This window comes from Filicampus tigris, chromosome 1 (assembly GCF_054856515.1).
Source record: "Filicampus tigris isolate MCC_2025a chromosome 1, RoL_Ftig_1.0, whole genome shotgun sequence".
In the NCBI taxonomy this organism is placed as follows: domain Eukaryota; kingdom Metazoa; phylum Chordata; class Actinopteri; order Syngnathiformes; family Syngnathidae; genus Filicampus; species Filicampus tigris.
In genome coordinates, this window is record NC_141217.1 from 21875127 (window position 1) to 21888704 (window position 13578).

Consider the following 13578-nt stretch of genomic DNA (forward strand, 5'->3'; position numbering starts at 1 on the left):
TACACAAGACATTTTGTTTGTAACAGATTATAGACGAAAATGTGTTTTGGCCAACATCTGTTTGGTTGCTCTTTGTCTGGACACTGTAGGTGTGTGTGCGAGTGTGTGCATACAATGTAACTTCTGCTTCTTTTTGTGATGCTGGCTTGAAAACTGACATTATGACGGATGGACTCCAATTCAATAACGTATTTTGGCTCAAGTGACACTGCAATGCGGGCCTAGGGAAAAATAGGGCTACACTTGAATCCACATTAATTTGACACTCCTTATGTGAAAACAATAATATATCAATACCGGACTCCTTCTCGACGTGCATGAGACACACATCAGCATTTTCTGCCTTCAGAGGGCCGGTTGTAAACTGAGTTGAAATGAGAATTGATGAGATTTCGCAATTCTGACTCTGCTCACTTTGAGAAACAAACTGGCTTCATTTGACCAGTCTGATTTAGAAAGTTTACCAGGATATTTCCCTCCAGCCAACTTCAGTTTTTCTACGTAACGACTTCGAACGACTAGTTCCAATGTGTCAATGCAATGGACAGTTGTCCCAGTAGGGTCCTTTTTCACAAAACCAGACATGAGTGGACAATGACCAATAACGCTAACAATGGATAAGGCTTCTCTTCATATTTTCCGCTTGCGTGCATGCCCTCAAATATGGCGGCCGGAAACTAAGCATTGTGGGTAAACTGACGTCAGCAGGAAAGGTCAATATAATAGTGGACATGTTGACATGTTATGCACTTTTACATAAGCAGTTAGTCAACTGGTATTGATTTATGAGGCTGCCATTCATCTTTCTTTAACATCACACCTCGTAAATTCCAATTAACTTATCAATAATTGAGAGCGGTATAAATGTGATGTGGGAGAGCGTGTGAAGTCACGTACAGTGTGTGGTAAATAAATTGTGCTCCAGTAGCTAAACTACTTCGACCATGCACAGCATGAGAACGGATGACATTTGACATTGTGCAGCTTTTTCTTGGCGAAGTCCACTGTACTCCTTGTTTGGTTTAAAACTTTGATTCATTTGCTGACAAAGGACAACATTAGCATTGATAGTAAGTCTGTAAAGAGGTTGCATCCCTTTAAGGACAACGATTACTCTTTTGTTTTCTCACTATACTTGTCAGGTTTATTGTGGAGGAGGACCCAAATGCAGGAGGCAAAAATCGTGTGCAATATAAAGTATTCAATGTAAAACAAAAGGCAAACAAGGTGCTGGGATAATACTAAACTAACAAAAATGTCAAAGACCCAAATAACAAGGAACAAAACAACTAAACAAACATTAGGACTATGACTATGACTATGACTGGACTGGACTTCGACAAGACCTATAGAGACAGGATAGAACAGACGAACCAACAAGGGCTGAATGAAAGCGGGAAACTAAATACAGACAAGTTGACGATACAACGAGGAACACCTGGACAAGACACAGAGGTTAGGGGGGAGCTGATTGGCTAACACCAGGGACCGGGATGACAAGCACAGGTGGACACAATTTAACGAGAGACAGACAAGGAACACAAGGAAAAACATGAAACTACAGTCAAAAACCAAACTCAAAACACAGACCAGACAATACTCTCACTATACTATACTGTATGTCACACTATACTATACTCACTAAACAGTCTACTAAAATGTAATCAAATATTATTTTTAAATTCTTCGGTCAAAGGGGTAAAGAACTATCGAAAACTCTGGATGAACCTGTTCACCGACCCCGCCTGGACATTACTGAGTACAGTTTTCATTACCAGAATGACCAAGGACAACACAGTTTGAAGAAAAAATAAAGCCCTCATCTCGACCACAAATGTCAAACTCAAGACCCACGGGCCACAACCGGCCCTCTAAAGCAAATTAAGTGTGTCTACTTAATGTTCCTTGCTAAAAGGGTTTGTTCTTTTCATTTTGGCAGAAAATGTGTTCTGAAAATGAAGCTTTCTTCAATTTTAACTGATATTGCTAGCATTTTTTGTATCAAATCTCTTTTTAGCAGAGATGGTCCGTCCATCCATCCCAGATGGGCATCCATTTGGGGGACGGAGGATGAGAAGTTTTTTAAAATGGAGGGAATAGGGACAAGGATGGAAGTGGGTTTTCGCCCATCCCTGTAATTGGCCCTAACCGGGTCAAGTACCGTCTGACGTGTTGTGTTGGGTTCTTTTAGAAAGAAACACCACTGTTGACTTCTTGCGGTACCACGGCGCAGCCTTTAGTATTGCCTGCACACCACTGTAGTCCTTTTTCATGTGCGTTCAGTGCAGTAAGATTGACTACGTTCACATGCAATCAATATTCGGGTTAAGTTCAAAATTCCGATTAATTAAACATTCAAAAAACCCGTTTACATGCGTGAGTGGACAGAGGTTCTCCCGCATTTGAATAACCCGATTAAAACAGAGACACGCAGACGTTGTGATGCAAATATATGTCATTTCCGCTTTTTACTTTCTACCGTCAATAAAAAAAACATTATACGGAGGTGCTTTAAAATCATGGGGTTTTATGCAGCAAATGATGTGATACCACATTGTTTGGATTTGTCATAAAGATTTCCTGTCTGAGGAGATAGGTATTTTCTAACAGTTTGAAGGGAAAAATGGCTCTCTACACTGTCAAGGACACTCCGGCTCATGAAAATGCATATGCATGCTTTTGTGTACAATGTGTGAGAGAATGAACACACGCTCACACAAACACACAGAGAAATAGACTCTGCTGCAAGAATGTGCACCCTGTGAAACAAGTAAGATGATTTGTACATAATTAACAAATTAAAAGTTTTTTGATATGTTGTTCAAAACATATTGCAACATTACTTCACAGCAGCAGTATTGAGCGCAGGCAAGACATCCGTTTCGGTCTAATAGTTCTACACCAAACTCGTGATTTGGCCGGTTTCACACGGTTTCACGCGGCCGGTTTCACGCGGCTCCTGAAGCCCTTTTCAAAAATGAGCTTACAGTAGCTTGGCGCAGCACGCGGTTAACCCCGTTATTGTGTATGTGGTGAGGGGTGGGGAGCACGGAAAAACCACGGAATGGTGCAGTAAAAGTTCTTTGCGATCGTCCTGGTCTTGTTATGCAGCAAAATAATGAGCTGTTCTTAATAAAATGTCATTTTACTCGCCGGTGTGGCACCTCACTTCTGGGTTTGCCTGTATTCGCAATACAGGCACCCGATTGGCTGCGTAACCCACGCAATAATTTGACACAGTACTACAGTACATCATCTTCCGATTAAAAAAAAAAAAGGGAAAGATATGTCACCGCGAAGTGCGTCATCTGGTGGGGAGCAGTGTCCATGGTTGGGACTTCCACTTCGTTGGACTCCCACTCCTTGCCTCGGAGAACACATCAGATATAAGTTGCCCTCGAAATTTAAAAGGGAAATCAACCCAAACATACTTTTTTCAAGAATATGTTGTATGCAAGCCCACTAGTTAAAACAAGGCATTCTGACAAATATTGCGTTTGTGGAATAAGAGTTAATCCACCGAGTTGATCTGTTTTCCGAAGCTGAGCCGTGATTGGTCGTTACCTGAGCCATGAGCAGTTGTGATGTCATTTTCAGTCGACAGAAGTGACAAAATGCCCCCCCCCCCCCCGAGATGGACAACAAGAGGTGGATTTTGCTGCTTAACTCATATTCCACAAACACAATATTAATCAGAATGCTTTGTCTCAACTAGTGGGCCTGCTGGGAACATATTCTTGAAAAAAATATGTTTGTGTTGATTTCATCTTTAAGCATATCAGTAAGCAGAGAAAACGAAACCAACAATTCATTGTTTGTGTGGAGGGAGGGCGGTGTCTGGTTGGGTGGTGGTAGTGATTTATCGTAAGGGTGCCATTTAAACTAGGACTGCCACTAAATGGCCAAGACACAATCTAGTCCCTTATACACACATGGGGGTGGGAGGAGGTGGGGACGGTGGTGGTAACATAATACATAAAGTATTTTGGTTTTTTTTTATTAATTATTTTATTTATTTGCACTGTGAATGAAATTTGTACTAAATGGGGAAAAGGGGGGCAAGTGATAAGGCTCCACTTATGCGTCATCGCAGCAGCATCCAATTGCATGGCGCACGCCTCCTTGTTGCAAAATATAAACGCTGTTCTACTCTGTCCTACCCACATCGGACCGTGTCCCTCTGATATGCAAGTCAGATGTCCTCAGTATACATCTGGTCCCAATAATAAGCTTAGTTAGAGTGTGCTTGCATGCACGGAGAGCCGACATGGATTTCAACTTAACGCACCACGGCGCACTGGCGCAGATACTTTTAGGGAATCACTCCTTTTTCTACAACACCACCGCCGACCTCGACCCGGAGGAGATGGAGGACTTGGAAGTGAACACGGACGTGTATTCCAAAGTGATCGTGACCATCATCTACGTGCTTCTATTCGCCGTGGGCTCGCTGGGCAACTCCATCACCTTGTACACCCTCCTGAGCAAAAAGAGTCTGCAGAATTTGCAGAGCACAGTCCACTACCACCTGGCAAGCCTGGCAGTGTCCGACCTGCTCATCCTCGTCCTCTCTATGCCCATCGAGCTGTATAACTTCATCTGGTTCCACCACCCGTGGGTGTTTGGGGACGCGGTGTGCCGCGGCTACTACTACCTGCGGGACAGCTGCTCGTACGCCACCGCCTTCAACATCGCCTCGCTGAGCGTGGAGCGCTACATGGCCATCTGCCACCCGTTCAAAGCCAAGAGCATCATGTCCCGTAGTCGCACCAAGAAGCTGATCAGCGGCATGTGGCTTGCCTCCTTCGCGCTGGCCACGCCGATGCTCTTCATCATGGGCCAGGTGGCGCGCCAGGGCGAGAACATCTGCACCGCCACTGTGGCCCCTGTCACCATGAAGGCGGTGCTCCAGGTGGGACACTTTAATTGTCTGGCTACGTATACTTTGTTGTCGTTGTGTTTTAACTTGATCAGAGTTTGACAGGTTAGTCAAACTCTTAGTTCTTTGACCACTATGGGGGAGGAGGAGTTAACGGCAAGAGGATTGTAATTTGCTTTGGTTTGCCCCCCCCCCCCCCCACACACACACAGAGACACACACATCTGAAATTAAGGCTACATCACTAGTCATGGATACTTTTGCAGATGGACTGGGATGATCAAAAGGCAATTTCTGCATTCAAAAAGCATATGCTTTGTGTTTGGTACAGGGCACAAAAGTATATTTTATACATCTATACATCTTCATATTTTATATATCTATACACAACTATTTATTTTTCAGACCACTTCCTGCTTATAAATAGGCATGTTACTTTTCTTTAATGTGGATGACAACGCAACGAAAAGACTATAAATAGAGATAGAAGTCAAATTAACTATGGCCCAGGGTTTGTTTGAGACCTTTGACTCTGAGATGCAAGAACCATGACCCTATTTAAGAAAATTGTTTGTGGTTATTGGAAACAAGAATGATTCGTGGCGAATGCTTTGTTGTATGCAAGTCCCAAGCAGCCAACCAAAAACACAATTGCTCATGAAAGTCATTTATTTACATTTCCCCTTTGAATATCTATCAACACAGGACTAAACCAAAAAAAGTCTTCAGCGTGAACCAACGCCAAAACAACAAACAAAAGCATTACTGATTTTGAAAGTAAAACTTGTAACCTAAATAATTAAAAAGACAGGGTTACCTCCCTTGCTGACAACACATGAGGAAAAAGGTAGCAACAACAATGACAAGTCACCCCTACTCAACAGCACATCTTCAAACATTTCACATAGCTGTGGCGGGTAGTGTTGGGTTGTTCTCGAACGATTCGTTCAAAAAGACCGAATCTTTTCAGTGAATGCAAGTGAATGAATCGCTTCCTTAAGTGTTTTGTTCTTTTTTTCTATACCTTTATTCAAGCAAAGAACAGGTACAGAACATAGTGATTCGTTCTTTTCTCCGTTCTTTTGAGCTCAGCCACGCGCATGTTGCCTTCGCAAACAACCAATCAGCAGCCGGCATCAGATGGAGGAGGGATTTTATGAACATACTGCCACACTATTGGTGTTCACGAAAGAATCAGTACGGTAACTTCCCGTTCACGAAGTAATCAGTGACATAACTTCCCGTTCACGAACGATTCAGTGAGTGAGCGTACTGCGTTTCCCGTTCACGAACGAGTCAGTGAGTGAACGTACTGTACTGCTATTCTCGTTCATACATTATAGCTGCAACGTTTTTGATAGTAATATTAATAATGATACAAACGCACACATTATTATTACAAATTACTACAACATCAGTGTGAGCACAATAGTTCAGCTCACTGAAAGAACTGTCATGCCCATCACTAGTGGCGGGTTGGAAAGAGAGAGATGGGTGTTCCCCTCCTCTGCTGCCATCATCGGTCCACTTTTAAAAAGGGTTGAGCCTCCTCCAATGCCCCCAAATTGGAAACACCAGACAGACTTAACAGGCACTTGGTCGTAACACAAAGCAAAGCTGTGTTCATTCAACCATTGTTTTTTCCAAGTTAATAAATCAAGAAAACTATTTTGTGTTCAGAGCAGTTGGTATAGATTGTCTAGATTGTATTGTCTATTTTATGTAACTGACCATGATACTACAAAACAGGCACTTTAGAATTATGTTTTAATACTTTTACTGAAGTAAATTACTTCAAGCGGCACGGTGGTCGAATGGTTAGCACGTCCGCCTCACAGTTCAGAGGTCGTGGGTTCGATCCAGGCTCCGGCCTCCCTGTGTGGAGTTTGCATGTTCTCCCCGTGCCTGCGTGGGTTTTCTCCGGGCACTCCGGTTTCCTCCCACATTCCAAAAACATGCATGGTAAGTTGATTGGACTGTCTAAATTGGCCCTAGGTGTGATTGTGAGTGCGGATGTTTGTCTCTGTGTGCCCTGCGATTGGCTGGCAACCAGTTCAGGGTGTCCCCCGCCTACTGCCCAAAGACAGCTGGGATAGGCTCCAGCACGCCCCGCGACCCTTGTGAGGAGAAGCGGTACAGATAATGGATGGATGGATTACTTCAATCAGTACTTCTACTTTTACCAGAGTACCCACTCTCTACAGGGTTTGAGTATGTTTGCCACCTACGGTTTTCACTACATTTGAGTACTCCAAGGCCTGGTACACAAATAAGGATTTTTCAAATCTTGTTGTTGTTTTTAATCTGTGACAGACCCTACAAATATAGAAAATTGGGCATTTAACCATTTTGGTTGGATTTTGTGTGGTCTGGGAGGCGGTCGACTGGTCAGTACGTCTGCCTCACAGTGCGGAGGTCTTGGGTTCAAATCGGGCCCCGGCCTTCCTGTGTGGAATTTGCATGTTCTTCCTGTGCCTGCGTGGGTTTTCTCCGGGTACTCCGGTTTCCTCCCACATTCCAAAAACATGCATGGTAAGTTAATTGGACACTCTAAATTGCCCTTAGGTGTGATTGTGAGTGTGTCTGTTTTTTGTCTCTGTGTGCCCTGCGATTGGCTGGGAACCAGTTTTGGGTGTACCCTGCCTACTATACCGAAGACAGCTGGGATGGGCTCCAGCATGCCCGTGACCCTTGTGAGGATAAGTTGCTATAGATAATGGATGGATGGATGTGTGTGGTCTGCTCTGATAATCCTGACACAGAACAACACAGTTCATAATGTAGATATGCTCGAATTTGGCCAGCGGGATTCATGAATTAGTAATTGAGACATGAATTAAATGAGCATTTTGAAAAATGCAGCACAATTGAGCAATATTAGAGCTTAATGAGCTCATGTCAGCCGACATTACACTTAATCCTTAATTCGGTAAAAGTCTTAATGCGGTCACTTCTTCGGAGGGTTTCAGGAAATTAATTGGGGGCTAACTACCAATAACAGGCTGCATATTTTTACATGCTACGTAAACTATGCATGCTAAAACCAAGTGTGGATGCATTTTATTTACAGTACAACTCTCTGGCTCACAGACCAGTAGACCACATTGCAGTAGCTCTCTTTATAGCAAAACAAAACAACGTTTCTCAAGACCATTCTGAGTCCTTTATACATGTTGAAGTTGCGTAGAAATTATTGCACCAAATTCCCTGATATTGTTTCCATACTGCACATATTTATATTGACTCAGTAGCCCAACAATATTTGTGATAAGTGAGGAAATAATGATGTGGTGACTTGTTCTGTGGGTGCTTTGTCACCCAGTTGGATCCTTGGAATGAGGCAAGAGGGCTGCTGATGTCACATTAACTCGCAGGATTGCTGCCAAATGGTTCGTCAGGGTGATCTTCATCATTATTGTCTCCTGCAGGCTTCCTACTCCAGTATTTTTATTTTATTTTACAAGTGTCAGTTTTATCTGCCATTGCTGTTGTTTTATTCTCATGCTATTGGTATAGGCAGGACACTGACCACACAACTGGAAAGGTAGAGTAGCTACTATCTGAATGTGTTGGTCCCCCAAACCATACATACAAGTATAGTTAAAACTCAGATGCAAATGTATAGAATTTGGAATTCAACAAGCATCCTTGGGCATAATACGCCTCATCACACAAAACCTTAGCGTTCAAGCCATTACTATGCATGTCATACAAGAACTCAATTCCATGAGCATCAAAGGATTGTGTGACTATTTTTTTTTCTTTTGGATTTTTGTGGCACTTTTGCAACTCTTAATTATCGTGGGAAGAAAAAAAGAGGAAACATAGGACATTCTGTGATGTAAGGAGACTCACCTTCAAAGGAGTAAGACTCCATCGTCACTATGTTTGATACCTCATTTTTTTCAGCCCGATATCAGTGCAAGTACTAACTCTTGAATACTCACTGATACCGATACCAAGTACCGATAGCATTATAAGTTATGATACATAACATTTCAATTAAAACAATGACAGATGTGTGTGAACAACAGGAATGAGAATGACAATTGATAAAACAGTCAGAAAAACGTTATTGTCGCGGGGTGGTTGTCATGGGATTTTTGTGCTTGGTGCCAACGACAACCTCCTTGAGACAAAACGTACTCAACCGGGGTTCCAACTTGGATGCTTTTTTTTTCTTCTCTTAACCAAAAAAAGAACACTACACATTAAGTGGCAATGCCACTCAGCTCTTATGGATGCCGACTTGAAAAGGCACAAAAAAACCTCTCGTTCAAACACAAACATCTTTGACGGGTCATAGATCTCTTAACAGCCCACTACACTGAATGACGATAGGGACTGCCAAGCACAGGCAGACACATACCAAGCACATTATTCCAAAAAACACACCAAAGGGTGATGACACATTTGTGACGCACATTAATTTCACATTTTCAATTCATCCATACATTTGGAAACGCTACGTGTGTTTATCCACACACGCAATCTCAATGTGAACCCGCTACTGCTCATCAATCACCCCACTGACCTAACATACTGTACTGGCTCGCAATTTTTTATCCTCTGATGCTTTTTATGAAGGCCATTGGGTTCAGCAAAAAGCCAGTATCCGATGGGAGTCATTTTTGATCACACAACGCTGTTTCATGCAGTTGAAATGATCATAGATGTTATGTCCACAACTCTACATAAAATCTCTTGGGCTTCATTCCAGTCTGAAGACATTCGGGCATCGGACCGTGGTGGCAAGCAGGAAGTGATCAAATCGCTGCAATAATATTTTCTAAGTGAGTAAGAGAGGATGCTATGTAAGCTCCCAAAACACCCCAAGTATGTTTCGTCAACCTCAAGGGCCACTGGGGTCGGACAAGTGTGGAAAAATGCAACTATTGGGGGGGTGAAAAGGTAGCAGGCAACATAAATACCTGGAAAACCTCTACAAATGACCATTAACTTTTGCTTCCTTAACCCGATAAATGTGCTCAGACAATCTTTGTTCGTAATTGGTCTCGTTTTCCTTACAGAATTAATGCAACACAAAGTGTATCATAAAAGTTCCGGGACTGATGTCACAAAAGATTCTTTAAAGTAATCCCCTGGGAGTCGCAATGCAAATGCTGCAAGGATCTCTTTATAGATGCTAGTTGATCGTCCAGCCCACACTTAGAGGGAAAACTCAATTGCAGTTTGGATTTGAACTAAAACTTTTGTCACTACGTCCGTCTGAGTAGACTATATAGCAAAGATATACACAGTGGGGTGTAAAAGTCTTAGCTATGTGTTTTTAATTAAGGTTTTCCACAATACTTGAGCCGTTGAAAGTAAAAAAGTAAGTAGTAGGACAAACACATCTCACTTTATAACATTTTTAGCTGTCACACAAATGAAAAAAATAAAAAAGAATTTTATCACTGTAACACATAAAAACAACCAAACACAGCACGTCACGATATGTATGTTGTTGCTGGAATCTTACAGCTATATATAAATGTGAGTCTGCTTACGTCATTTAACTCCTGGTGTCTTCGCACCCCTTGTTGAGGCTGCTCCTTCGTTTTGGAAAAGGTGATGCAAAAAAAAGCAAAAGTGTTTATTCATTGCTGCTCACTGTTCCGCGGTCTCATGAAGTATGCCTGGAACTGCAAAGTATCTCATGGTGTACTTTTCCAAAAATGTTTAATTCCACATGCTACAATGTCAGGGGTGCTCCTTTGTAAGTCTTAAACGTTTCATGCTACAGTTGTATTAGAATCCATAAGGTATTTTATGTACTGAATACGCATGTGACAAATGAACTATACACTAAATAAGAATAAGAATAAGAATGCCTTTATTGATCCCACAGTGGGGAAATCATTAAACGTTGGAACTTTTGTAGCTATTTCCTGTTTTTTGTTTTTCAATTGTATTCTATGGAACAGAATGAGTACTAATTACTGTATAATATCAATTTGAGGACAACAAAGTGGTTTATGGCAATACCAATCATTGATTAAATGAAGTGGGAGGCATTTAATTAAACAACCAAATACTTTCCTGACAAGGTGCCTCTTGATAATTTTCCTTTCGCTAAAGATTAAGAAGGTATTTGATCCCACCTGGGAGAAAACTTCCCCACAAGTGGCAAGATGTAAACTAACCTGGGGAGGACAGTTTGTTAATTGAATGACTCTACTAAACGCATCTTTTCTTTCCTTTTTCATTTTTTAAAGGTTGCAGCATGTTGAGTAATTCAAATGGAATTAAACTCAGCGCTGTTGATTCAGCTAAGTTATTTCTGATGTATTTACATTATATCAGTGATGGTCTTGTGACAGTCACTCGCCTGACTTTGGTGCAGGCGGTCCCGGTTCATTTCCCACTCAGGGAAGGTGTGACTGTGTGTGTCTGACGCCATAGCGCATGTGTCTTGTGACTGACTGCCGACCAGCCCGGGGTGTAGTCCACCTTTTTCACACGATCAGCTGGCATAAGCTCCTGCTCCTGCTCCTGCCCCTCGCGACCCTCGACAGGAAATGCATCGAAAATGATGGATGATATTTGCATTTAGCATGCTGTGTGTTTCAAGGACCGCTGTGCGCACTTAAAGGCCTGTCCACCTTCAGGCAGGTTTGTTGTTATTGCACAGAGTGGACTCCTGCTGTGTGTACACTTCACTTTGGGCAAAAGTATGAATTTCAATTGCAAAACACATTTAGATATTGCTTGTAATCGCTTGCTAAAAGGAATGGTTTTTTTTTTACTCAAGGTTGTTCATGTACATGTCAAGTGTTGACAAAATCAGATTCCATGATATTCCTGTATGCACTCATGTATTCACCCTTTACTTTCAGTTTGAAGTATTCAGTGCAAATTCAAAACAAAAACACAGTAAAGACATTAGGCATAAGGACCGTGAGCATTCATGAGCTCATTCTCTATTCTATCCCTGCAGATTTTGGCACTTTCTGTCTTATTTCTGGTGGCAAGCACTTGTATACCATGTGCAGCCGTGACTGTTCTAGCACAATACTGAAAACAGACATCTCTTGTTAATTTCCATATCAGCCTCACCATCTATTCCTATTTGGAAATGTAAGCCCCTCAATTAGTAGAGTAGTAGAAATGATCTACTGGTGATTTATTAGTACTATTTATGCCAATGTAGTTGTAAAGAACTTCATGGCTATTTTTAGGTCACAGTGAATAGTTGTACAGTATTATGTTGATAAACACAGTCACCGGCGCAAATATGAAATATTGTGATGATATCTAATAGAAGAGGTGTATTAAATGTTGCCTTCGCAAAGACAATAATGTTCAGTTTTGATCAATATCAGAGGTATTCATTTCACAACTCTCATGTTATTGTACCTTGCATTGGTGTCCAACTGTATGGCATCAGACTGAGAGCTGTTTTTTTTGTTTTGGTTATCATATTTAGCGAACTTCAGAAGCATGCACTAAATCACTGATTGCTACCAGTTCCATACTATGCTGCTCTAAAATGTGCCCACGTTCCTGGAAAGCTTCCATGACTTGTCATCTATCACTGACATTAAGCGACACTCCCCCTTAGCACACAAGAGAGGTTCTCAGATACTCTGTCCATAGTTGCAATCTCTCTGAATCAGGTCAATAGTCCAATTTGCCAAGTTCCATTCAGTGTTGGTTTGCTCTCAACTCACGTTGGTGACCCATGGTAACACTGCAAGAGTTGACAAATGTGTTACCCAGCTCACAGGAAGAATCTCTTTCTTTGTTGGGTAGTGCAAAAAGTGGTTAACATCATTCCTGACTGCACGATGTCCGGTCGCCTCGTGTGTGGTTATCCTTGACAGGAACCCGACTAGACCTTGTTGAATCACAAGCAAAACAGATGAATCCCCTCAAATTAATTTAATTGTTGCCAGAAGGAGCAGTTTTGTAAACATGTGGATGCTTCACTGGTTTCATAAGGAGTATAACATCAATGTCATTGCCACGTTAACCCAAGAGGCTGAATGATTCTGAGCTCCGCGTATATGTGTGGTGGATGTCATCGTGTTTACCTTATACTGTATATATGACATCAGCGTGCATCCTCCCTTTGAATCATTGTAGAAAGCAATTCAGTGAATTCATTATAATTAGTATTATTATCATTGCAATCTTCATTATATTATTTTAAAACTTAGTCGGGGCTACACTTGCAGTTCCTTATAAATGTATTTTGATTATTTACAATATTCAGTGTCTTCAGCCCTGTCTAGGACTATCAGCTCAGCAGAGGAGCTGCTTCGATTGGCAGCGAAACAAGTCAGCTGTGTTCACGCCCACAATGGTGCAAAACGACATTTTTAATATGCGCCACAACTGCACTATGGATCTACAAAAATAACAATTCGTTCTGTGCACGTTTTCACCGCTCCTTGTGCCAGACTTCTACAGGCACAAAAACAGAGCCAATGTGTCGACCGTGTCTATGTCACTAAACAAATACACTCAATACTTTATCTTTTTTAACAATTTAAAACAATTCCCAGGTGCCTTGAAAAATCTATAACATGCCATTGTCAAAATACCCCCAATATCACGAATTGTAGAACATTTTACAACCTATTCCTAATTTTGCTAAAATGCACCCATTTTGCTTATACAAGTCAGCCAGCCCTGTGCATACGTCTGGGCCAATGGTTGGTTATTATTACAACACGAGACGTATTGTGAGTAAA

The 13578-nt window shown here is 41.8% G+C and overlaps 1 protein-coding gene across 1 annotated transcript in view; it reads left to right on the plus strand.

Annotated features, from left to right (window-relative positions):
* Positions 1-4183: 4183 nt before the first annotated feature.
* Positions 4184-13578, plus strand: part of ntsr1 (neurotensin receptor 1 (high affinity)) — a 35426-nt gene continuing 26031 nt past the window's right edge. The window contains exon 1 of the mRNA XM_086043842.1: positions 4184-4912. Within this exon, the coding sequence (XP_085899968.1) occupies positions 4268-4912 (645 nt within the window). The 5' untranslated portion in view covers positions 4184-4267. The remainder of the gene's footprint in view (positions 4913-13578) is intronic.